Raw genomic sequence first — 26,528 nt, forward strand, 5'->3', positions numbered from 1 at the left:
CGCTCCCCCATGTCACATGTTTTCAGGCAATGGCCCAAGGTGCCACCTGCCTTATCGCTTATATGAGTCTGGAAACCTTGAGTTATTGAAACCTCCCTGGTATGCTATTCCAGGGAGACCTCATTGCTTTATGGCCCTCTCATGGGACTTTAAGCTGTTTAAAAGATGGATGCTACCTGATTCATGCTTTGATGCTGGTGGAAACATTGACTGGCCCTGGAAAATGGATGACTGTTGGGAGTGGTTTTGTTTTTAAACATCTCATCACATGCATGCTGTGAGCTGCTCCCAGTGCCAACAGAAGCACAGCACTGATGCTCTCACCTTTTCAACAGGTACATGGGATGAAGGGAGCCTGACACCTGTCTGGAGAGGAGACCCCAGCCCCTGTGGAGCTGCCCACCATGAGCAGGACTCTGCTGGCAGGCAGGATGCAGCCAGAGATCCGGAACGTCTGCGTCTTCCTGCCCACCCGTGAGCAGCTCAGCCTGGCCGTCGGGGTGAGTGGCCGGGAGGTCGCTGCATCGCAGCCACGGTTCAGTTTTTTTAGCTCCCATTGTTCTCCCAAAAGCCTGGTGCTGGTCTGCTGACCGAAAGGCTATTAGCCAGCTTAAGGTAATTGGTGCTCCATTTTCTAATTGGGCAGCTTCAACTCATTCTTCGCAGCGTTCCTTAGAAGTCATGGCTGTGTTTGTAGGGTGGGGGTCTCCTCTGTCTTTTTTTTTTTTTTTTTTTTTTTTTTTTTTTTTTTTTTTTTTGTTATTTACATTTTATTATCTCTGAATGGTTTTGCTGCTCGTAATAATCCAACAATTTTTTAAAAATTGAACCTGAAATACCTTGATTACTTAGCAAGTGTACCCAACATATGACTGTTTACTCTTGTAAAGAGTCCAGCTATCCCTGGTTTTGACAGCCTGCAGATCCCTTCAAAGAGTCTAAGGCAAACAGCCATTGAGGGTGGGGTTTTTTCCCTCCTCTTGAGTACTCAAGTTGCTTCATTTCTTTGATTGCTGCCTCGAATGTCTCAAAGTGAGCATGAATGACAGCAGGTCCAGCTCAGCTGGCAGCCCAGGGTGGCACGGTGTCTGCACAGCACGGTGCCTTTTTGTGCAATGCTGGCTGCTCCTTGAACTTGTGAGAAACTGAGCTTGACAAGAGGCACTTGGCGTTCAGAGGACTAGCGAGTTTCAAAGATAAGTGCTCTCTTGTGAGCGTGTGCACGCACTCGGTGGGCTGGGGAGATTTGGCTTTGTTTTGGGTTGGTTTTTTTCCCCTGCTTTGGGATGAGGAGGGGGAGAAGACAGTTGAGGTGAACTGTTATTTTAAGTACTTGATTGCAACTGTGGCTTTTGAAACTATGCGTGCTAATCTTCAAAATCCGTGTCGGAATTTTCCTACCTGCTGTGTGTAAGTGTAGCGTCCGTAACTGAAACAGCCTCAAGGGCTGGATGGAATAAAGCTTTAGCAGAAAAATCTGGGACGCTCTGCTTCTAGGTTACTGGTTCAAACCCAGCCCATCCACTGCCCCAGAAGGCTTCTGCAATCTGCTGGCTTTTGTGCAAGGCAGAAAACGATGATTTAATTAAGTTCTTGGCAGCAGGTGTACAAGCCTGGGTAATGGTCTGTTGCAGCTGACCCTAAATCTCACCTTCTTATAGCTCTTATCAGGGAGGCTAAAGATGGGAGATAGCAGAGCCAGCCGGCCATGGGGAAGGTGCGGGAGGGCAGTGCATCAGCAGGGCTGACTCTGTCGCTGCTCCTCACTGCACCTGTGCCTGAATGGAGCATGCAGCTGTTCCTTCACCACTGGGTCATGCTCCAAGTAAATCACGAAAACCTGCAGTTTATCGTAAAATAAATTTGGGGTGAGAAAGACTCTTGAGTCCAGCCATAGACATGATGCTGCCAAGTCCACCACTAAACCAGGTTCCTAAATGGTACATCTGCATGTCTTTTTTAATACTTCTAAAATATTTAATCAGCATAAGAAATGGCCTTTTGCATTGAGCACTGACAGGGACAGAGGAAAAGTGCTGTGTCCCTTCCTGTTCCTGTTCCCCTGTCCTGTCCCAGCCTGCTGCCCCTCAAAAAGCTGGGGTGCCTTCTGCATCAGTGCATTGTCCTGCAGAGGAATCCTCCACAGCATCCCTTTGTATTCCTTTTAAAGACATTAGCCCTTGTCATTTCTGATACCATTTTCTTTCTGTGTCCGGGAAATTGGGAAAGTATGTACTTGGAGATGCCTGCGTGAAAGGGAATAGCTGCCTGGGCCAAAACATGAGACCACAACACATAGTTGTGTCCTAATTGCATAGAGAGTGAAACATGACCTGTTACAGCTGGGCAAGTCACCAGAAACAGCTTTTCATTTGGCTTCGGACTTTACCACAACACTCATTCAAAACAGCAACAAAAATTAAGATTTCACAGCTGGAGAGATCTTTCTTTTTTAAAGAAACATCAAGACAATTTTCTAGTGATGTTGGTAGAACCCAAATGTAATTAGCACAACCACAGGTGATACTTTGTGCATTTATTAGAATAATAATGCCACTACTAAAGATTTCCAAAGCCTTTTAACCTCTTCAGTGTGGAATGCAAATACTAAACAAGCTTGCAGCTCAGTGAGGTAGGTAGGAATGGTTATCTTTCCAGCAGAATAAATTATAGATCCTACCCACGATAAGCACAGTGTTTATGCAGGTAAGTCCTCCCTCTCCCCTCCCATATAAATTCCACCCTTCCAGATAAGAGTTTACCTATATGTGTTTTATGTGGTCACATATAGATTGAAGCTTGCTCTTTAAAATGTATTTGTCTTACACCATTCACAGATAGTGCTGTTGAAGAGGGAAGAGCAGGAGTCATTTTAAATTCTCTTCCCCCACAATCAAGTAGCTCTTAATTAGCTTTGATGTCTACCTTTCTGAATGTACAGTGAATCTGGGGGGATGGTGAGGAATAAAACTGCCTGAACTGAACTTCAGGACTGACTGAAGGTGAGGGGAACTAGGGTGTGCTGCAGCTCACCAGCTGCTCTGAGGAGGGCAAGGCAAAGTGGGCGAAATTTGTGGAGTGGAGGTAGTCTGGTGAGGTCCTGTGGGTTGGTGAATGCCAAGCATATGTCTGAAGTCTTTCAGTTGTTCTGTGAATAGGAGAGCTGATGATTCAAAGCATATGTACTAAGAAAAATAGATATAGGCAACTAGTGCACGTGAGTATCTGCACACAGAATACCTTGGAGTAGCAGTTACCTTCTGAAAACTTGCACTTGATTTCACTTTGGACTAAATTTCACGTGAAAAGAAGCCCTGAGCCTGACATGGGGCAAAGCTGAGTATCAGTGAAAGGAATGAGTCATAACATTTCTGAGATCAGTCTTGGCACAGGAACCATATGCATAGGGAGGAAAGTCCAAAGATGAAAAATGCAGAGGGAAGTATTGGTTGCTTTGAGCAGAGGAGAAAGTAGGAGGAGGCAACAGAAGTTGCAAGTGTAATTGGTATTGCATAGCCTTTAAGGCTGAGAGTAGAACTTGATACAGAATGGAAGTGCCAAGAGGAGAATGGACAAGGTAGTAGTAACATGTTGTGCAAGAACTCTGCCCAAATCACTGTTTAGAGCTATGTGCCACAAAACTGTCACTTGAAGTGCTCAGTTCCCTAGAATTAAGTATCTTAAAGCAGGTTTTTCTTTCCTTAGGTATGAAAGCTTGCCACTTAGAAAATTTGTCTCATTGTGTAGCATTTACAGGTAGTCCTGTGCTGCCAGTGACTTCTGTAAATGCCCATAACCATTCTGGCTAGAGGTAGGTCACATCTTTCTTAGTAAATCCTTCTCAGGTAGGAGAACATGCTCAGAGCTTGCTTCTTTGGCAAAGAAGATTGCTCTGTGCCCAACTTTACCTTCCAAATGTGTGTTCTGGGTGTCTGACCAAACACTACATCTAGGTGTGAGACTGAAAGAGTGCAGTCTCACACAGAGAATCATAATTATAAGACCCAGATGTGGTTTTGGGTCTTATCAGAACTCTGCGCTACCTCCTCCCTGCTCAAAGCTTACACGTGTTTGCATTGGTGTAGTGCAGGCTTCAGAGCTCCTGATAAAACAGTAGTGACTGTCTGGCTACTGATGCCTTGTCAAGTAGAAGAAAATGAGTACTTAAATGACCTCCTGTTTCCCATTGTCCATGTCTAGTGACATGGTACAGCCTGGGGCAGGGAGGCAAGTGCAAGCCAGTTTCTGGGGTGTGTGGCATACCTATACTAAAAGAGCTTTAAAAATTAGGATGGTGGTTGGTTTGTAGGAGAGTTAAACAGCCGACTTCTGCCCTGTCATCTTTGTTGCTCGGTAGGTCGCTCTGCACTATACCCCTGCTGCTCCTGGCACTACTAATCTGCATCGTCCAGCAGTGGGGTAATGAAATTCCAAAGTCCTGGCCCATTTTTGCAGCTGCAGTTGGCAGCACCACAGCCTGAGCTGAGATTGTTGGTGCCAGTGCTGTTCTGTTCTCCCCATCTGCTCTTTCTCTGAACTCCTTTCCCTGTGCCTCTGTGGGTTGGGGGATTTCTGTGTTTGCCTGTGGTTTGTCTGTCAGTACTCCTGGGATGGTGCAGTGGGACAGGGGGAAATGAGGCTATAGATGGGGGATGTTTAGTGGGGGAATCTTCCTATCGTAGTGCACATCCAGGTCTGCACATGCAGTTAACCAGAACCATGCTCCTTCTGGGGCAGTCTGTGCATTACAGGAGGCAGGGATATCGGAAGGTCTCAGTGTGCAGGGAAACAGGCAAGGTCTTACAGGCTTTTGGCTGCAGCTGCCAAAGATGAAGATGTCAATGGCTGTGTGACTAGAAGTCAGCAGGAGACAGAACAAGCTCTTCTGTGTGGGGTACAGAAAAACCGTATCTCTAACCTATGAGCTGCTCAGTCTTGTGTTTGTTTGGGTACTTTTGTTCCTGGTTGTCCTGAATGAAAACCTTTGGGTTTGCTTTTTTTTTTTTCTTTTCTCAAAAAAAAAAATCTGCAAGAGAGCAGTATTTTCATTTCTGTAAATATTAATGATTACTATTCTATGATAAGAGCAATAATACTGAAGACAAAGCATGTTCTCTGGTGTGGTTGTGGATGGGTATTTTGTACCCAAAAATGTATTGGCCTGCAACTCTTCTTTAGAACTCTTCTTTAGAATAGTTGCTCCATCCAGGCGCGTGAGCCATCTGTAATGTTGGATTGGTTGTGTCTTTCAGGTCAAAGCCACTGGACAGGAGCTCTTTCAGCAAGTTTGTGATTTAGTGAAGATTAAAGAGCCTCACTTCTTTGGCCTCAGCATTGTTAAAAGTAAGCAAACTCAATGCACGAGCAAGTGACTTGGCAAACATCCACAGACCCGCTTGTGTATTTACAGTGTGTGCATATATACACAGTGGCTGTGCCTGCGGGGGGAATTTGATTGTAATAAGGTCACAAAGTATGTAGATTATGCAGAGCCTTCCCAGAGCTCTTTTGATCTTTGGTATGTGGGCAGACAAATTGAGTAAAGGGGGGGCTTTTGTTCTCCACCTTTGTTCTTGGATTCCACCTCTTTGTGGGGATTTCTTTCTCTCCTGTAGTGGGAGTTGTTAGTCAACATATTTGTTACTATATTCAAAACTATAGGTATTGAACAGGGAGGTGGATTTTAAAAGGATTTTGGGGCTGAAAGTGTTACTTATCTTCTGAAGTCACATGTGAAGAATGTGACACTGGGGAGGAAACTCAAATGATTGTAAGGGACTGAATGCATGCGTGGGACACATTGGGGTTTGAAATATCACATTATTCAAAACTTCTAGTCCCTGAATTACAGTCCAGTTTGCTTGGTCCTACGGCTTAGTATTGGCCAGGAGATTATGTTAAAATGATGCCTTAAGAAGCAAATTGATATGAGAGATCACATTTCTGGTATGGTGTAAGCATTGACATTCCCTCCCACACCTCAACTCTTAGTAATTAGAAATGGATCTGTCATCTTATTTATCTTGCCTCCCCACATTTCCAAAAGCCCTGAAAGACTTGTCTCTCCTCCAAAAACTTCTCTCAATTATGTTATTTACTACTGCAATTCTAGATATTTTATTGAAATTACAGTAGTCTTTTATAAGTCCTTCTAAATAAGGGGGTTTTTTTGCCTCTTATAAATATGTAGGATAAAATAAGGTGTTTTTTCTAAGTTTGTCTAATTTTCTTTATGCTCTCATTCTGTAAGAACTACTTTTTTGAGTGCAGTGTTCAAACTGAGAGGAACATAAGCTTTTTATCTCCATAAAGTTTCCAAGAGTCTCCAAGACGTTACTTAAACCTAATATAGCTGTGCTTTAAACCAGCACAGTTTTTTTTTTTATGTGAGAAGACTTAAATGCTCTTAACTTTTTTTCACAAATCATCTGTGTTTCTGAATCCTCTCCTTTGTGACATTTTTTAACACCAGGTTTTGCCTATTCCACTTGCAGGACATCTTGGCTGAAATTGGAGCCCTTGTCCTCTCCTGTAAGACAGGGCAATTTCATTCCTATTTTCTTTGAATTCGTCTCCTGTTCTTCTCCCGTTTCCTTCACTTTTCCCCCCCTTCACATGTTTTTTGTTTCATATTTTCCAAACCCTGCTTTTTCCTTCCCTCATACCTTTTCTGTGTAGCAGTTTTCTTCACCCTGTCAAGCACAGGGCTTCTGGTCCCAAAATACCCTGTAGTGGCAGATACCTTTCAACCTGTTGGAAATGCTTTGTAACCACTGCATCCCAGAGAGCATAACAAAGCTGTTCTGACTAGACTTTAGAGTATATTGTCCACAGCTTTAAGTGGAAACAGTGTTCTCACTTCATGGAACTATTCTTCCTTCTTATAGCAGCTAATTCTTCAAGAAAGCTCTTAAAAAATCAAGGAAATGAGTTACAAGAGTCCAGTATCCTGAATTAACATCTTGTTTGTTTGTTTCGGGAACTAGTTATTTGCTTTCCTGAAAGGAAATACTTTTTCTGTTCCACAATTTGGTTTCTCTCCACCTTGTTTTGGTCAACAGACTGGTGATAATTTCCCTTTCTGCCTGTGCTAGCTAAGGTCTTGCCTCTATAGCTAGTGTAGCACCGAGTCTGGCATTTGGAAGTAGCCTTTAAGATATTGCCTGCTTCTCAGGGACTTTTGACTTCACAACAAGCTATCATCGAAAAAAGGGAAGCGCTCAGGTCAGGTAGTGGGGAGGCCTGGGCAAGCTGCATTCCCAGGGTTGCCTTTTTCATTCCTAGGGTTGCCAACACCTGTGGCTGCTTAAGTCAACTGCCTTGGCTGAGTAGCAAGTCAGCATACATCCCACAGAGGCTGTGAAGGGGGGAGGCATGGGCCTGGTCTCTCGGGAAAAGCTGAGCTGGGTAACCAAAAAATGGAGAGAAAGCATCTGTGTTTTTGAACAGGGTAATCCTCTCCTTCATCATGCTTTCACCTCTGTGCTGCAGCTTCAAGAAGACATTTTTTAAAAAACAGCCACCCTGTTTTAGTAACGATATATTTCCTGGTTTCTTAATGTGTATTTATTTTTGGCAGTCTGATACTGCCACATGCAAAACAAGGTATTCTAATCCACCTGCATCCATTACTTTGCTGCTAATTTGTCAACAAAACCCTGACTGTCAGCAGTAGCAAGAGAATGAAAATTAAAGGATTTCTACAGAACTGTAGCCAATCATACTGCATGGATTATCTGGATTAGGAGCCCATTTGACCTGCAGACGTTGTACAGATACACTAATGCTCAGTTGGTCTCATAGAAAGTATGTGTGTGAGGGGGAGAGGTTGGGGTCCCTAATCATAAACAGAAGTTTAACCCACAAGTGTGGCAAAAAGGGAAACGGGACCGTAAAGCACCATGTAAGCTGCAATCCATGAATGCTGTAAGATCTAAGTTGCAGGTCTTGGAGCAAGTTTCCCAGCATTTGATGCCTAAATATGTTGCCTTCTCTTCTGGCTATTGCAGATGCTAAGGGCAAGCTTCAGGATTAAGGGTAACAGTAACAGTGTCAGGATAGAATTTTTCATCCCTTCTGCTCGTGAGCTGTTTTTTTATTCTCAAGAGGAAAACCACTTCAATCCAATATATCTGAGAAGAAAAAAAAGTTGTATCTGTACGAAGTTGATCACTTTGAAAATCAAGTTCAGGAATGTCCATTAATGGGAGGTCCTACAAACCTTGGGACATGTTGCTCTTCTAGTTTTGTCATGGATCAGCAGGCAGGCTATACCTTGTGTACTCCTGCTGCTGAAGTGCTTGTTTTTTAGTTTGGTTTTTTTTTTTTTTTTTTTTTTTTCACTTGTAGTTTGCTCAGTGAAAGATCCTGTGACCCTGCCAGGTTCAATCTGGTTCCATAGGCTTCAGCAACAGGGTCTTCAGTGCAAACCCTCCTGTGGGGTCAACCTTATCTAGTGCCCTGCAGGAGGTTTCCCTCTTGTTATCGGAAAGTGTGTGCAGTGACACATTCAGTCTTCTAAAACAAAACGGAATGTCAGCAGACAAAGAACAGCCAGGCTTCCTTTATTGTTATAGCCCAGATCCCTTCGATCCTGAGTTTTGAGCAATGCCTTTCTAGGAGCAAACCTTGCTTGACCTAACCAGGTGGAAGCCTTCAATTGGAAAGGAGCAAGACTGCAGCTCCTATACCCTGCCACTGTCTCTGTGTCCTCTTATGAATTTGTCAGGCTGGCTTTCTTATGAAACCAAATCCCTTTGCTTCAGCTCCCTTGCCTCAAGGATAATACTCTGTTTTTTAAAGCTAATGGCTGTTCATCTTGCCAGGCCCATGCTTTCCAGCACATGCTTACCAAGGAGCTCAGTGATTAACTCTGCCAAAACCACTCTGCCTCCAGTTAACTCTTCTGCATCTGTATATCCTCCAGTACTGAAATTCATGGACAGAATATGCTAACAGGTTATCTTTATATCACATGAGTGTCTCTTATAACAAAAGATTTCTTAGGAGACAAATAACAAAAGTTCTCTGAAATACCTTATGATGATTTCTACACACCAGTTCTTCCTCGCTATCCATGCTTCTTGTCTGCCCTCTCTCAAATCTACTTGCATAGTTGAATGTCCTTTATGAATTTCTCATGTATTCTAACCTAAGGTACAACTCTGTTACTGTTACTTTGGTACCTCAGATGAGTTAAATGCAATATAAGAAAAACACATGCGGAAATGTACCACCTAGAGGGAGTTGCAGAGGTTCAGATGTCCAGAGAGTATAAAGTACTCCTTGAAAGGACTTATATGGTCTCTTCCTATGAAGGCAATTTTTGGCCTATACCTCCTGTCAATTGTTTCTCCTTTGGTATCAGTACAACATCCAGCCAAATGCTCTCCTGCCTGAGAATTGCAAAGGGTTTGTTTGCCTCTGGATGAGCAGTGCTGGAAATGGTTCTGCCGCTCTTCTTGTGCAGAAGAATCCCCTGTGATACTGCTGAAGTCTGAAGACCTTTGCCTGGGCATGTCTTGTTGCTAAATGTAAGATGCCAACATAAAATTCTAGCAGTACCTATCCATTACCAGGAATGACTGAACCTTTAGCTCAGTGTTCAGACTTCAACAGTTCCTAACACCACAAGATCTCAGGCTTCTCGATATTGTCTCCTTTCATACTAACCCTCCATGTGCCTTGTGTCCATCCCAGGTCAAGTGACCTCAGCCAGGACCTCTCTTGCTTTACTTCCAGCTTCTGTTGTGATTCTTCCCTTCACTTGGGATGCATGTACTTTCTAGCTAAAGCTAAAAACACAAGGTTATCCTGAACCAAGTTCTTTTAGACCCTTTAGTAAACTAATCAATCACATATCAGAAAGCGGATAACATTTCTTTCTATTGGCTTGAAAGGTAACACCAGGAGGATTGAGAAGCTATGCAGAGGTGGTGGGAGCAGGTGCCATGTGGGTGGTGATTTTCCCAAATCACTAATGCTTGAAAGCCTGGGGAGATCTACATGCAAAAGGGGGTATGTAGCTAGCTCTTCTTCAATAAACAAACAAAAAAAAAAAATCCATGCTGGTGTTCAGGTTATGTGAGGTCTACAGCATGTGTTGTGAGGTATTTTGTAGTGTGGGGTTTTGTTGTTTATTGGTTTTTTTAAGCTTCAGCTCTCCCCTAACTCTAGCATCCCTCTGTCCTGCTCCTGCTCTCTTTCCTGTTGCACCTCAGGGAACATAGGGGTGTTGCCACAAAGCTTCTTGAAGTGTCTGGGGAAAGTTAAGTGCAATAGCTATGGATAATTTTTCCCTTCTCTTTTAGGCAGAAAATGCTTGCTATGTGGAAATTTGGCTTCACACTAATTCGTATTTTATTTGAATCCTATTCTTCTGGGCTGTCTAGTTGCATTGCTAAAATATACATGACTCAGCCAAATTTATTAATGGGATCTTCCTGGCTGCCTGTGGGGCCTAAGCTCTGACTCTTGGTAGGACACCTTTGTGGAATTTCTTGGTGCTCCTAGCCCACAATGGGCATAGGAAGAGAGCAGGTTTTTTGCATTCACCATTACTTAGCTTTTATGCAGAGAACTTACTTGTCATAAAAAATGAGATGAGGAGGAACTGTTAATGCAAAATAATGGCCTTTGGGTTAACAATGACTCGGAACTGCTTTGACCCTGTATTACCGCCATAATTTTCTATTCCCGTTTTTCCTGCAGTGCAAATAATGCCTATTGTAAGTCTGCATCACTCACTGGAACTGTGTCACTTTTTTTCTAACTGGGGACCTGACACATTATTTTTTTGCAACAATGCGTGTCCTATATTTTTTTAAATACATAAAATATGCTAAGCTAATTTTGCAGAGTAGAACTGTTTTACATTTCTGGTAACTGCTTATTTTGAAGTGTGATTTTTACAGCATAAGCTTTCAATCTAATTTGAGAATTCTTAAAGGTGAAATTGGGAGAAGTGTGTAAATTTCTTTACTGCAAAGGAGCTGGCTGTCCAGATGCATTTCTTGTGATTACAGTGCAGTGTGAGTTGTGCCAGGTCTGGTATCTGTACATATGTACATGGGGGAACTTTTCAAGAGAAGATGATGTATTTGTGAGATTGCCTACAGTGCTGAGATGAGATTCATGAACTCGGTGTCAGTAGCTGCAGGTGGATGGGAGTGTAATTTTATGTGTTTGTGCTTCTCAGTCAGCTTCTTAGTACCTTTCACTTGTCCTTCAGATGAGGCCACTGAAGCAATGACAGTTTGTACCTGCTGAGTATCCAGCCCTGTTTGGTTCCACAGATCAAATTTATGCCTCCCTGGAAAGGGGGCCATCTGTGCATTTCTATATTGTCCTTTACGGCACTGCTCGGAGGTGCTGCAGTTTGGTGCCCTCATATCTGTTAGAGATGCTTATTTTCAAAGCAGACAGTTTTAGCATCGGGCAAAAGATCTCTTAGGGTTTCATCGCTAATCCAGTGTAAGAAAAAAAAAACAAAAAAAACCCAAACAAAGCCATCCACAAAGCAGTAGGGCTGTGGAGGGAAATACCTCTTTGTTTTTGTAGATGGAGGCTTACATTGCGGGTTGGCATTCCAGCAATATTAACTTCATTAAGGCAGGAATGCAGTGCTGCATTCTTGCATGGGAGGGAGGATGCTGAACTGGGCTGGGGAGGAGTGGGACCCCCAAGAAGAGATGATACATTGCTGTGTCCTCCTGTAGCCTGGCCTATTCTTGTGGTTTATGTGTATCTCCCAGTTATTATCTCCCTGATAATAACCTGGAATCCTCAGGTGTGACATCTGTGCCCTCACAAAATCATCTCTAACCTAATTAACATGACAGATAAAGAGGGGCTCTGGGGTGTGGGTAACAAATGGCTTTACTGTAGTGTAATAGTTCTGTTACATTTTTCCCTTTCTGAGGTAATATTCAGGGGTGATGGGATGGGTTTGGGGTATGTCACTGTGCTTGCTATTGCAGTTTTTCCCTCCTGATTGAAGAATAATGAATGAGTTTCTCTAAATACGTCTGGGCATGGGATCATTGTTGAAATAGAAAGGAAAACTGACCCTTCAACTTGTTATAGCCTCTTAACAAGGTGTCAGCTAAAGACCACAGTGCTGGCAGAGCTGATGCAGGCTTTACCCAGCATTGCTGTGCCAACAGAACCAACCCCATGCTGTGTGGGGAGACCATAGTGGAGGGTTTGCCCTGCTCCAGGACTGCCAAAGCCCAGGGAGGGACTGGGTGGCATGCTTATGTTATCCCACTCCTGTCACTTGCTGTGCAATTGATTCCTTAAATGAGCTTTTACTTACTTTTTAGTAAAAGCTTTATGGGGTGATGCTTACCAGCTTGGCAGCTGACACAGACAAGCCTAACATGAACAAACCCTTTTCTCTCTTACTGACTAGGACTTCTATCAGCCTCTTCCAGGCAGTGTTATCTGATCTTAATGGACCTAGAGAAGGAAGGGCTGGGGCCAGTGTAGACCCCAGCCACCCTGTCTTAGACAGAAGTGAAGAGGCAGGTATGAGATGCAATCTCTGTGATGATAAAAAAATCTTCCTCTCCTTGTCAAAACAGAAAAAATAACTTCCATATCATCCTGTGTGCTACAGCACTTAAATTCCCACCACAGATACTTTCAGAAGTTCCATACAGCCACTTTGATGGTGCAGTTAAATACTATTTTGTTTCTGTATGTAATGTGTCTAGTAATGCGATAAACAGATGTGTAGGTATATTAAAAGTACAGCTGCAAGCAGTATAATGCAGGAAAGAGCGTGGAGACAGAAACAGGACTTTTTTGGAGTTGTCCTTTTTGTATCCAGTGTTATTTGTATTCAGTGTTACTGCTATTTTACAGAAGGTTTCCTAGTAGGGTGATGTGTGGGCCAGCTCTGGATAGCACCAGATGTGGTTTCTTTAACTTGAGGTAGGAGCTGAAGGAGGTGGCAATAGGAGGTTGTTTTGCTTGCTTGTTTTTTGAAAGCTAGCAAAGAAAGTATTTGTTGTATCTGCCCCTGTAAGGATCTGGAATGCTTTGGAAGGGTGGCTGTGAGGTAGCTCAGAGCCCCCTTCAACACTGTAACACTGGCCGTGCCAGGCCTGCATCTGCTGTAATACAGACATGAGTGCAGGCTCTCATTTGGAAGTCTGGGCTGGTCTTAATGGGCAGAAATTTGTTTTGTGAAGAGTTCTTTTTTTGTTTTTTTTCCCTCCCCTTTTTATTCTTGCTCCTTTCATGTTTAAGGGGTTAAACATGAAAATAAGTTTAAGCTCTTCATCTTGGCACTTGTGTCACCTGTCAAAACACTGTCTTAAGTAAGATCAAAGAGTAGAGGGACTGGTCAGGTGAATGTGCTCAGCTGGCATTGCTACTGCAGCCTGAAACACCTGTCAAGTCTTGTCTTTTTTTTTTTTCCTTAAGATACTTGAAGACTCAGGAAAAAGTCTTTCACTAGCTGAGTTGTTTGTATTTGATAATTGGTAAGCAATGTTATGAAATATCAGCTTTGAAAGCAGCACAGACCTCTTTCAAGATGATGTGCCATTCAGGCTATGTCTTGTTCACTCTCATTAGGGTGGAGAGCAAGTCTTGGTCCTTTAGTGTTTTGAGGCAGGCCAGGTTTCCCTTCCTTTCATTCATCTTTTCTCTATATGAAAGAAGTTGGGTGTGAACAGGACGCACCAGACCTTCTGAGAAAGATGTTTGTGTTTGGTCCTCTTGTTTCTCACCCTTTCAGAGGATCCCCTTCACATGCAGAGGATAAAACCTGTCAAATACCCAGCTCTGTTTACTTACTTTTGCCATGTTGGACCATGGTGCTACATGATGGTAGAATACAAGCTTGGGTAGGGCTTGCTTGTTTAATAATAATAAAAAACTGAATCTGGTAAGCAGACAATACAATTAGCTGGGTAAGATGATGTTTCTCTCTTTTGTAAATAGGTTCTTGATTATAAAGCAGGAATTCTGCATTTCTGGCTAAGGTGTTTGGGAACCTTTAACTCAGGATCTCTTGAAGGTGTGAATGACCTTCCTTCCATGCTGTCTGGAGTAGCACATGTACTTAAGAGTACTCCTTTTTTTTTTTTATTCCCTGCCCTATTTCCTGATCAGCAAATGTATTGATTTGGAATAACTTGTAGAGTAACCTAAATGTTTAATGACTAAACATTTCCAATTATTTTATGTTGAATTCCTTTTTTCTTATCTTTCAGATAATGAATATGTTTTTATAGACCTTGCGCAGAAGCTCAGCAAATACTTTTCAAAGGAATGGAAGAAAGAGACCACCAAAGTAAGAGAGGTGTTTTGAACTACACAGTGAAATGAAAATTCTTAAACTAGGGTCCATAAAGCATTTTCTGCAGACTACTTTTCAGTAACAAGATGCAGTGACTTTTACATAGTTGTACAATTAATTAAAAGAGCTAAACCAGCCCCTTATGCAACTTTAGCTGAGCAATAGTAACCACATGGTTGCTCCTTGGCTGCTGCAGAAGTGGAGAAGGTTAGTTGGTCAGTTTTCCATTTTAATTTATCTGGATCTTAATCTGGAGGCCTCATTTTTATCCTTAAGCAAAACAGCCTAAAATAACCTTTTGTGACTTGAATCTGATGCATGGGAAATGACTGGAGCTGTGACTCTTTCCAGAGTATGTGCAAAAGGACAGTGGAGGGAGAGGAAGAATATTTTGTTTGAGATGAGTCCTAGTTCTTTAAAGCTAGCTAGCCCTGACAAGGGAGGGAAAAACTACATGAAATAAAGACAAGCTTATGTAACTGTTTAATACTGTTCATTCAGACATGATAGTGTCCATTTGTGTGTGTCACTAATAGAGGAGCCATAGTCTAGAACAAAGTATAGCATGCAATTGCTTTCAGATATCTTAACTGGGTCATTGTAAAAGTTGTAAATGACTTTTTTTCCATCTTGCCTAAGCATTTTCTTTCACAGAATAGGCACACTTGCCATTTCTTCTCCTTACAGAAGTTTGTAGGTAACTAGTGAGGTTTGGGGATCTCTCTTATCCCCAAGCATGTGCTCTGCTTTTCCCAAACAAGTGAGAGTTACTCCAGAAACAGCCAGAGTCATGCAGAGGGGCTGTCTGTCCAGCCAGTGAGAGCTTCCCAAAGCAGGTGTTTCTGGTCACCTCAGGATGGGGTACGCTTTGAGGTCACTCTGTGATTGGATTCTTGCTACACTTTTCTGGTTAGGATAAGTGTTGAACCTCTGGTGTGATGTGAATCACAAAAGACTGAATGAGTTGCTGAATGCATTGGCAGTACTACAGTCTGAGATGAGTTAGCCTATTGGACTGGGTTAGTTGAGAAGGATTTAATTCCTATGAAGAGGTTTCATGTGGAAAGCCCAGTCCAGCTAATAAAATACAGTGACTATGAACAACTTCCAGAAAAAGTGGAGATGTTTGCAAGGTCAAGAAGCTGTCTGCATCAGATGTGGAGGGCATGCCATGTACCTTGTCCCAGTGACATGGATCTGACCAGAAAAACCTTGGGAGCAAAGTTACCTGTGTGAACATGAAAGTGGCAAAGTAGGAAGGATGAGAGAATGAGCTACTAAGATGTTTCTTTCTTCTTTTTCCCTTTTTTTTTTTTTTCTCCTGCTCAAACAAGCCTGTAAGTTGGAAAGATAGGTTGTAGTGAAAACAACAGGCCTCATGCTGGCTCTCTTCTAACAGCACTCCTCAGTGTGAAGCAGACACCACCACTGCCTTTTGCTCTGTGGCTGCAGGAACGTGTGAATAACTAACCAGGAGCCCTCCCAAACAAAAGGCACAGAGCTGATACCAGGCTGGTGTGCCTCAGCCGCAGGCAGTGACTGCTGAACATGGCAGCATGTGTGTCTGGGCTGGGTGATGTGGTGTGGTGCAGGGATGGATGGGTGATCCTAGGAGTGCCCTGGAAATGCCACAGCCGTACCAGTGTGGCACACTGCACTGCTGCCTTGCCTGGTGCTTTGAGGGAGGCTGGGCTAAACTTGCTGCATTCAGCACGAATGTGTTTGTGGTGCTGCCAGGTGCTGAGCTAGGTAATTCTGGGCCAGCTTGGGTGTCCCCAGGCTACACTGGGACTCTTACACCAGCTCATCTCTCCTATCCAAAAAATTCCTGCTCTTCCTAGGAGATTTTGTCGTTCAACCTGTCTGAATGTTTTGTGATGCCTCATTGTCATGAGCCTCCAAGACAGTAAGACTCCCTCCTAAAATTTGCCAAGAGCTAAGAGTAGAAAATGAAAAGCAGTATGGGGAGCGAATTTCAGAGGAGAGAACATTACCAGATAGGGCAACAGGAATTTTGGATGCTGATCATAATTTAATTCGTCTTCTGTCTTTGCTCTAGGGGACAGAGAAATTCAGCCCTCCATTTGTTGCGTTCTTTAGAGTACAATACTACGTAGAAAATGGAAGAGTAATAGGGTAAGTTCTCTTCTGTGGTAATTACTGTGTTTTGAATTATTCAGTGTGTTCTGAAAAGGAAAGAAAAATGTTTCTTTGTTAAGCTCATCTCTGTGAACTCATTGAAATAAGCTTCAAAAATCTGCTTGAATTTTTTTCAAGACCTTCACAGACGTCCTTACTCAGCTATGAATGTTTTCTGCCTGAATCATACTCCATATCCCTAGGAAAATTGTGACTGCTTTTCCATTTGTGTTGAAAGTGCAGGTTGAATGATGACATTATCAAAACATGATTAGCACTCTTTTGCTTGTGTCTTTTGGTTGTATGAAAGGCGCCGAATGAATATACCAAAAATAGTTATTATACTATTGGATCTGGTTTTTGTATTTGAGCAGTGCTCTGTGAAGTCTACTCCTGGAAATGAACTTTCATACATGGACAAAAGAAATTACTTAATAAGTTAGAGTTTTTCATTTGTAGTCCATTAACATGGAATATGGGCTGCACTCAAAACAGCACCACCCTCACCCATGGTACAGAACAAAGGATGAGGTAGTTAAAAATGAACAACTGACAGAGTTAATTTACATCAGCACTTCTGGTGTGGCTCTGTCCCTGGGGGAAGCCAAGAGCTGAGATCATTTAGGTGGATTAAAATCTTTACCAAATTTTTGGCATTCATTCTTGTCTTGAGCAAAGCTTGTGGTTTTATATGTTTTCTCTCCCCATAGTCTTTCACTTTTGGATACAGGGGACTCTTTCTTATGGAGTCTGTCTGGCTGATAAGTGTTTTTCATTCAATTTTGCTTTTTTTTGTACAAAGAGATTGCATATCATTCTGCCACTCCCAAGTTATGTATCCTCCACCATCACAGGCATATTTCTCTTGCACTAGTAATTTAATTGGAGAGGTTTGTAGAGCCACGCAGAGATAGTTATCTGCCCCCTTCAAACTATACTTATACACTTTTACAAGCAGACTGCAGTGTCCAGCACCTCATCTACATGCACATGTCAGCAGCCGGCTTCCCGTGATCTCTGAGGACAAGGGGGTGTGTGGGTTATCAAGGCTATACCATAGTTAGTCCTTATCAGACAATCCCTGTTTAGCAACTTGAGGAAGAAGACAAAAACAAGCCCAGGGCTCCCATGTCTTTTGATCTACCTTGCAGGGAATTAGCTGTTAAGAACTATCATGAGCCTAAGGCAAGGTGAAACAAAAGCAGTGCCAAGTTTAGAGGGAAAAGGAGGACAGGTGTGCAAGAAACAGGACTGAGAGTCCAAGGGAGTTGACTCTCCTGGCTGCTACAGGCTTTCCAGGGAAATAGAAGTGCTTGATTGTAGTCAGTCTCCAAAACAGGTGTGATGTGATTTTTCTTTCATCTGCCTTCTGCCCTAACTTCTTAAGATCTCATGCTTCTCAAGGTAGAAGCTACTATTTCTCATGTTTGTACAACACTTAGTGGGAGAAGACCTTGATCGTGGTTTGGTGCTCCTTATACACACAACTGTATCAGGGTGGCATTGGCACACATGAGACGTGTCAAAGTTTAATCCCTCTTCTCAGCAGGATAGTGTTTTTGAGGGGCCTTATCTGAACTTTGTTCCTGAAGTAGATTTGCCTTTGTCTTGCAGCGATAAGGTGGCACGGCAGCTCTACTACTGCCATCTCAAAGAGCAAGTACTTATGTCTCATTGCAACCACAAAGAAGAAATCTACTTCTTGCTGGCTGCCTACAGCTTACAGGCAGACTTGGGCAACTACAGAGAGAAGGTCCATGCTGGAAAATATTTTGAACCTCAGGCTTATTTCCCACAATGGGTAAGTTTAGGGGGAACCTTTCTGTCAACAGATCATGCATACAGCAGGAGCTATGCCAAGGTGGTACCAAACTGCAGCCATGCAACTGCCCCATCTCCTACTGCAGTGATCAGGCAGATGGGTAGAGTATCACCCTCAAGGTCCCTCAGGAGATCTCTTGTCTTTCCACTGGATGTAAGTGCACATTCCTGGGCTCACTCATCAATAAGGTGGGTGGTACATCCTTCCTTGGTCATGGAATGTGTTGGTGTCACATGAATAATTCTGACAGTGCAGATGTCTTTGTTTAATTCTTCTAAAGGCTTAAAGGGTTGTGTGTTTCCAGCAAGATCTGCACAACCCAAGCTCTCCAGAAAACCTCAGGGCTGCAAAGCCAAGTCTATTTCCCTTTGTTCCCCTCTCTGTAACGCCTGCCTCAGGGATGGATAGATCCAAACCCTATGGGGTAATACTGCTTTGCAGTGCCTCTGGTGCTTGCTTTGTCATTAATCTCTGCCTCAAGTGCAGTAAGAGGAAAGAGAAAGCATTTGCATGTTTGTTTATAAGCATGTGCATGTGACTTCAGGACTTACAACCAAGAATTGATTTAGTTGTCAAATGAAAGCAAATTACTTAAGACTCTGTTAATTGGCTGCTTGTCCCAGGCAAGTTGCATCTCTCCTGTAAGATGGCAGTGTCTTCTGCTTTGGGGAGAAGGTTCAGATCAGTGACCAGACTTATCTTGAAGACCAGTAGTGTCTTTTATGCACAAATCCTAGCCTGCCTGCCTTGCTGTGCAGCAGTGTGCCTTTCTCCCAGACAACAGGCCATCATCCCATGCCATTCCTTGTTAAAGAGTGCCTGTCAGGAGGTAGCTAACAAAGGGCTGGAAATGGTGGGTCTTGTGTGCTGTTTCTGAGGCAGTTAAAGGGCTTATTACAGACTGTTGCTCACCTGTGCTGAGCCAAACCCCAAGCAAGTATGTGGGTGATTTATTACATCATTACAAACAGCAAAATCTGGCAGGCATGGGGACGCTTCTCTCCCTGCCCCTGGGCTCCCATGGGGAGATAGTGAGCAATCTCCTCCTCCAACACAATCACTTCCTTCAACACGTGCTTCATATCATTTGGCCAAGGGCTGCTGCAAGTCTCGTGCCAGTGAGGAGAGGCACTGCTGCCCTGGGCTGACCCACCCAGCTTTGAACCGTGGATCTGGCACATCTCTTTCTGCTGACACTGCACAGCTGATGGCATCAATATTGTCCTCCACCAAGGCCAGCCTTCCTCATAGGAGGGCAACCAATCTGGCAGGGCATGCAGAGGCGTTAGCAAACAGAGTAAGCAAGGGCTTTAATATTAAATGTAAGTGGGAACTGGGTGGTGATGGGGTCCTGGTTTGAGCCAGGACAGGTTATTGCTGGCAGGATGTTCTCAGGTACCTGGTGCAATCCAGTTTCAAATGCCCCTGGTGGTGGGGGATGTTGGGAAGTGAACTCAGCCAATCATCCCTCTTACCTGTCACTGCCACTCACAGCCTGAAAAGAAGCAGTTGAGTAGGGGAGAGGGCTGAGCTGTCCAGTACCTTTGTACAGAGAGGGCATGTGGGCAAACATGGGAATTGGGCACTTGCAGGGCAGGACCAAAAGGCCCAGGGCAGGTTTTTTCTACTGCTTAGTGAAGCCACATGGCTGCCAACCACTCCTAATAGATAAAAAAATACCTTGAGATAATGTTATCCACACCTTTTGAGAATGGATCAGGCTAAATAAGCCTGATCTTAAAAGGAAAACCTAGTATTTCTGCCTCAACAGAGATGTTGCTGCTGATTATGTTGGCATGCAGAGAAGTATTTGTTATCTGCCCATAGACATTTATGGATACCGAGAGTTAGGAAAACTAATTCCAATACTTAAAAGTGCAAAAGGCTGACACGATCTCTGTAGTCTTGGTCTGTTACTGTTCTGCCACTAGGATCTGTTTGGAGATATTGGTGTCATCTGGGCTGTTTTAAATGCTTATCCTCCAGGGAGGTAGAGGCAAACAAGACCAACATCTTGAGGGAATATATGAACCTCCTCCACCTCCAGCCACTGCTGTGTTGTTGATCACAGCTGCCTCTCATGGGGATTGCTGAAGAGTTGCTGACCTGTTTGTTTTCTTTGCGGTTTAGATAATTGCAAAGAGGGGGAGCGACTACATCTTGAAACATGCCCCAGAGATGCACCGAGAACAGCAAGGCCTGAGCGCTAAGGAAGCAGTGCTGAAGTTCATTAAGGAGTCCTGCCTGCTGGAAGATGTGCCCGTCCACTTCTACAGGCTGCAGAAGGTTAAACAAAGAGCTTCTTATTTTGAACTTCTCTCCCATCATTAATTGAATGCACCATGGCATTTTTCTCTTTCTGTTTGTTTGAGGGATGGTTGCCTCTGATTTAGAGAGGCAAAACAAATCTAAAATTCTCAACCAAATGAGGGCTGTCCCCACAAACAAATCCAATATACAGATGTGACCAATGTACAGATGTAGCTGGAATCAAGTTTTGTTCCTCAGCCAAGGAACTGGCCACAGGAATGGCAAACTTCATATTTGTCCCTGCCTGTCAGTAGAATTGCACCAGAGAATCAATTAAGCCTTTTTTTTCCTTGTTGTAGTTCATTGAAATAATGACAAGAGGTCAGCCAGCTTTCACACAAATGTCGTGTAATAACTGAGGGTGACACTGAGTCATTCCAACTTTTGTATCCCATTCCTTCTCCAACCCTGCCAGAGTGGTTGGCATTTTTTCAGCTGTGTGCTTTTCTTGGCAGTTTTGAATTCCTACATTGTTCCTTGTTAGACTCCTTACCCAAACCTGCTTCATTTTCACGTGCTGAGTGTTTAGATCTAGAAATGGGACTAATGAGAAGTTTTCTGTTCCACTTAGGTGAGTGAAACCTGCCTATGCAATTAGGAATGGCTTAGGCTTTTTTTTCCAAATGGAGATACTCTCCTCTGTCAGACTCATAATGAAACTTTCTGGGTTTTTGTGCTCAGTGGCAGTTATGTCTGGGAAGTATACATGTACTTTGAACATATCTAACAGCTCTAGTTACTGAAGAAACATGCATTTTCTAGAGAAAATAAATTTTGATCAGTAGTCCAGGCTTAGTTGCTTGCAAACCAAAGATGCTCACCTACCTTTCTTCTGTTCTCTGTTTTGATTCTTAATGCTGTTAGTGATGCAGTCATGAGAGAGTTAGTTACACTTGAATGCCATAAGAAATCCAGCTGGCAGGACATGATACATTTTATATCTGAAAACACCAAGGCTGTGAAATTGGTTGCTCTTAATATTTAAATTCCTGTCTGACTTGAATTTAGGATTTAGGCATCATGTACCCTTCCATGTGTTGTTTGATCCTTAATAGTCTTATTCCTGCTGCGTGACCCAGTTATCTCATTTTGTGGTGAGAGATGCTCCTCCTAGGTGATGCTTGCATCACAGATTGCCTGAGCAAGTGCAGAGGGATGCCAGGTGAGGTGTTAGTGTTCTGATTGCTCTGAGATTTCAAAAGCAGTCACTTTTGTCTTAACACCCTCCTCATGGCTTCTACTGAGGTTAGGAGCTGTAAAAGAAAATACAACACACCCCCATCTGTCATTCAGACCAATACTGATTTACAAAGCTCTTTGTCCTTAGGAGGCAGAAAATATTTCTTATTATTTCTTAATATTTCTTACTTTGAGCTGAAGACATGGATGGTACCAGGGACAAAGGGGGAGGTAATGGGATGGCATAAGGCTTGTGTCTTGCAAGCCAGATGAGGAGAGAAAGTTGTGACATAAAGTTTGAGCTCTGTGAGCCCATACATCTTTACCGCCACATTTTTTTCTGCTTTTCCTCCTAACAAAAAAAAAAAAAAAAAAGCATTCATTCCCCTCCCTAACTCTGCTGTATTAGGAGAAGCTGAAAGAATTAGTTTATGATATTTTTGGTCTTCAAGCAAAAGAATCTGAATGGAGGCCATGTATGTCATACCAAGATGCAGCAGGAGTTAAAAGTCAGATAGTATTTCAACCCAGATAATAAAACTCATGTAAAACCACCTACTCCTAACACCAAGGTCGAATGTTAGAATGAAAGTCCCAGTAACTGGGCATTGATTAGCTCCCCCCCAGCCAAGGGACAGCTGAGATCTAGCAAATCCCTGGATGGGAACAGCAGTGCTGTAGCAAGGAGAGGGGAATGGGTTCCCCTTCTGTTTTGGGCTCTCTGTCACCTGGAGAGCAAGAGTGGTGCATGTTCATGGGGACAGCAGAGACAGCATGTGGTTACAAGAGAGTTTACAAGGTACCTCTGAGAACAGTAATTGTCCACATTCTCAAATCACCAAAGCTACAGGATTCCCTGCCCAGGGCAACTAGGACATATGCTGGTGAAATGCCTGAGCCTCCCAGCATGAGGGGATTTTAGGTGTAGGTATTTCAGGGGTCAACAAGGCAAGGTGCACTTAACAAACATAATAAAAACCAAATGAGCTGATGGCATCTGTGTGATGAGGAGTCCTGCTACCTCTCCTGCAGTAGGTGCCAGAACAAGAGCGTGGTCTTTGTAGATTAACCTTTGACTCTTCTGTTCTTTTAGGATAAGAAGGAGGATCGACCGACAGTTATCCTGGGCCTGACCCTGAGAGGAATGCACATCTATCAGGTAACAGACTGCTGTGAAAGCCTTCTGGTGTAGCATTAACTCTGCCCAGTTCCCTGTCCTCCCCCCTCACCGTGGCTCCTCTGCCTCCCCTGCAAACCCCAGGCTCCACATATCTCAAATTCTTGGTTGTTTGCAAATTCTTTGCACATCGCTGATTCCACCCTGTACCTGCCAGTCCCTGTGTCACTCTGAGTTTGATGTGTTGCAGGAGGTGAATCACGTTCGCCAACTCCTCTACGACTTTCCCTGGTCACACATTGGGAAGCTGGCCTTTCTGGTGAGTGTGATGGAATGGAGGCCATCTGCCAGTGGCTGCCAGCCTGGGATGTGGCAGAGCTGTCAGCCTGCCTGTGCTGCTGCGTTAGGGCCTGTCACTTGCACGTGTGAGACCACAGCTATCTCTGGTAGCTGTGTGGCTGAAAATGTGCTCTTGCTCATTTCTTTGGCATCTTTCCTCTTTGTGCAGGGGAAAAAATTTGAAATCCAGCCAGATGGTTTGCCCTCTGCACGGAAACTGGTTTACTACACGGGTTGCCCCTTCAGGTCACGCCATTTGCTGCAGCTACTCAGCAACAGCCACCGGCTCTTTCTGAATATTCAGCCAGTTTTGAAGCAGATCCAAAAACTGGAGGAGGCTGAAGGTATGTTAGGGAACATCCAATTGAGTTTAGTAAGAGGAACAGTACAATGTGTTAGTCTCTCCTGTTGTTTCATGGTGCCTACTGTCATCTAATTAATGGTGTTTCAGCTTTATTGGGGAGCCAGTAATAGAAGCAGAGGTGTTAGGTACGTTTCAAGTCCATTCCTAAGAAGTATCTATGGCTCCCACATTGTAGACCATCAATCACAAATTGTGTTTGTGTGAGAGCAGTAGAGGGATATCTCCTTTCAAGTGGCTTCTGTCTTTCCCATCAGTGGGGTTACAGCAGTGGCCTTGAGCTGTGTGGGTGCAACCAGTGGCTCACTGATCAAGTGCCTTGGGCAAAAAGCCCTCGGTTGTTTTGTGTCCATTAGTGTCGCATGGATTTCTTAATTCACCCTCAGCAGATACATGCCATGGGAGAAATAATACAACATTACTAAATACCAGCTCTAGGAAACTTGTTCTGAGCTGACTTCATGTAGTGGTGGGTATTTCAAGAACCAATCACTGCATCTGATTGTAAAGATTGAGCACTGAATTTCACTAATTCCCTTTTTTTGTTTGCTTTTGTTTTGCTTTGTTATTGAACTTCACTCAGAAACCTACTGTTTTCTGTATCATAACTGCCTCTACCTGCCTGTTCTAATTTGGGAGATGCTGGGTTTACTGCGAGTATGACTTAATTCTTTTACAACCACCTGAGCATCCATCTGTTGAGCAAACAAAATACAAAGCTGTCCCTGTATTTGTTTAGTAGCTGCAGCGGTTGTTAGTTGTTGGCTGATGCCAACAGAACTTCCTGGATATATTTTGTTACCCTTCCTTAAAGTTCTTACTGGTTTCTCCCTTCTTTCTTCCTCAGAGAAGAAGCGCTACCGGGAGTCCTATATCAGTGACACTCTAGACATGGACCTGGACCCGTGTGACAAGAACTCCCGTGGCAGCGGGAGCAGCGGGGGCAGCCGCAGGGATAACCGCCTCTCGCGCCAGTCCACCGGGAGTCACGGCAGCTCCCACACCTCGGGCATCGAGGCTGACTCCAGGCACCGCGTGTCTGTGGAAATGTCAGTGGATGAGCCCTTCAGCATTGACCGAGTGCACAGGAAAGAGAAATCCTGCAGCTCAACCATCAGCTACGGTAGCTCTGGCATTGACAGTGGCAGCAAAGGGCGGGCTGAAGATGACGCTCAGGATGATGGTAAAGAATTTGGATATGTGGAGCAACCTCTAAGCCAACTTTTGTCTTCTCCTGCAGGAGGGCAGGGAGTAAGAGACCGTACAGCAGCTTGGAGCACAAGTGTAATGCTAACCATTCTCCTGCTGCTCTCTTCCTCCTAGAGCTTGAGCTGGCAGTAGATGAGCCAGAGGAGATGCCTGTAGATGAGCCTTTAGAGGGAGACCAGTTAGAGGAGGCCACTGTGGGAGAATCTGTTGAATCCCTGCCTCTAGATGCTGCTAGCTGCCAAGGTGAGATGGCTTTCTGCTGCTGCTCAGTGCTGTTCTTTAAGGCTCTAGCAACAAGCATAATCTGAGGGATCTACAAAAACTCTTATCTCCTTCTAAACAGCTGCCAGTGCTATTTACTGCCCTACTGCAACAGGATTTGCAGGCAGCTCATCTAGAGTTTACAGGCCAGCATTTTGTATTGTATGTACAGTGCTGCTCTCCTCTGTGCTCCTCAAAGTCTCCCTTCTCTAAATGTGCCAAGCTTATAGTCAGTTAATGACAAAAAGGTAATTGAGGTAAACTTTTTGTAGGGAAGTAATATGCTTTAATATCTTGTATGCCACAAAACAGCCAAGGGGCTCAACCGCAGAATAATGGGATGGTCACAGGAATTCTTAGGTAAAGTTTTGTGGCTTCTGATGCAGGGAATGCTAGGCAACAGGGTTATGCAGGAGTTGTCTGGCCTTAATATATACAGCCTTTATAGCAAAACAAGAAGGGTGAAAATTGGATAAACTGGCAAGAAACTGTTCTCTTGAAAGTTTTCAAACATTGATCTTTAGGGCCAAAAATGAGTACTTGTGAGCAAAACTCCTGGAGCACTGAAGGTGCTTAATGATGTATATTTGTCTTAAGAGGATACCACTGTTTGAATGTGGCCTGTGAGAACAACTTCCCTTTTCTACAGCCCACAAAACCTCAAACTTGCAACACTTTTCACTTCCTGCTTCTCCTTTGCAGCTATAAATCAGGAATCTCTGTCTGTGGTGCAAGTCACACTAATCAAAATGAGAGGACAAAGTGTGGAATCCCTTCACCAGGTAAGGAAGAGGTTGCTCAGCAGGAGGGTCTGTGTGTGAGCATTGAACTGAGGTCTAGTGTAATGAGGTCTAGTTGCAAACTTCATCATCTTGAAGCCAGAAGTAGCTTACATCAGAGCAAAACCAGATGCTCAAGCTCTAGTTATATCATTTGTGTGATTATAGTCTGTGTGTACTAAAGTCTTTGTCAAGGTTTTCTTTTCATCAAACACTTGAGAAAGGCAAATTATATTTGGCAAAGTACGTCACAGAAGGAGTTATATTTGGAAGAAGCTTATTAAAATGTCTTTTTAAGACTTCTTTTCAAAGTATAGCTGTACCCACTGCAGTAGAAATGTTGTGTTTTTTTGAAAAAAACCCAGCCAAACAAAACAAAAACCACAAAAAAAAAGCACCTTTACTCTCTCTTCCCTCTCTTAAGTGAAATTTGCCTTACTTGCTGAGAGAATTCTAAAACTCATAACAAGGATTTCAATCACTTCTTAGGACTTTATTTTTAATTTTGCATGTTTCTTTCTGGACCCAGTCAAAAATTAAAGAAATTTTCATTTATCTGCAAAATAGTCCATAAAGTGCTGTAGGAGATTTGAACAAAATCTTGGTTATTTTTTCCAAAGCTAAAGACCATACAGTACAAATCATAATGAATTTATTCCTCTATTTGAGTGGAAGACTTAACAGCTCATGGCTGGAAGTAG

The 26,528-nt window shown here is 43.4% G+C and overlaps 1 protein-coding gene across 2 annotated transcripts in view; it reads left to right on the forward strand.

The window, feature by feature from the left end:
* Positions 1-318: 318 nt before the first annotated feature.
* Positions 319-26,528, forward strand: part of FRMD1 (FERM domain containing 1) — a 29,057-nt gene continuing 2,847 nt past the window's right edge. Inside the window, exons 1-12 of one of the 2 annotated variants that reach the window (XM_068185156.1) lie at positions 319-500; positions 5,253-5,343; positions 14,226-14,305; positions 16,371-16,447; positions 18,065-18,251; positions 20,403-20,558; positions 22,855-22,920; positions 23,129-23,197; positions 23,387-23,561; positions 24,414-24,761; positions 24,902-25,030; positions 25,751-25,830. In XM_068185156.1, coding sequence (XP_068041257.1) covers positions 405-500; positions 5,253-5,343; positions 14,226-14,305; positions 16,371-16,447; positions 18,065-18,251; positions 20,403-20,558; positions 22,855-22,920; positions 23,129-23,197; positions 23,387-23,561; positions 24,414-24,761; positions 24,902-25,030; positions 25,751-25,830 — 1,554 coding nt within the window. In that variant the 5' untranslated portion in view covers positions 319-404. The remainder of the gene's footprint in view (positions 501-5,252; positions 5,344-14,225; positions 14,306-16,370; positions 16,448-18,064; positions 18,252-20,402; positions 20,559-22,854; positions 22,921-23,128; positions 23,198-23,386; positions 23,562-24,413; positions 24,762-24,901; positions 25,031-25,750; positions 25,831-26,528) is intronic. The other variant, XM_068185157.1, reaches the window with a different exon arrangement.

The sequence above is a fragment of the Anomalospiza imberbis genome, chromosome 3, assembly GCF_031753505.1.
Source record: "Anomalospiza imberbis isolate Cuckoo-Finch-1a 21T00152 chromosome 3, ASM3175350v1, whole genome shotgun sequence".
NCBI classification, from domain to species: Eukaryota; Metazoa; Chordata; class Aves; order Passeriformes; family Viduidae; genus Anomalospiza; species Anomalospiza imberbis.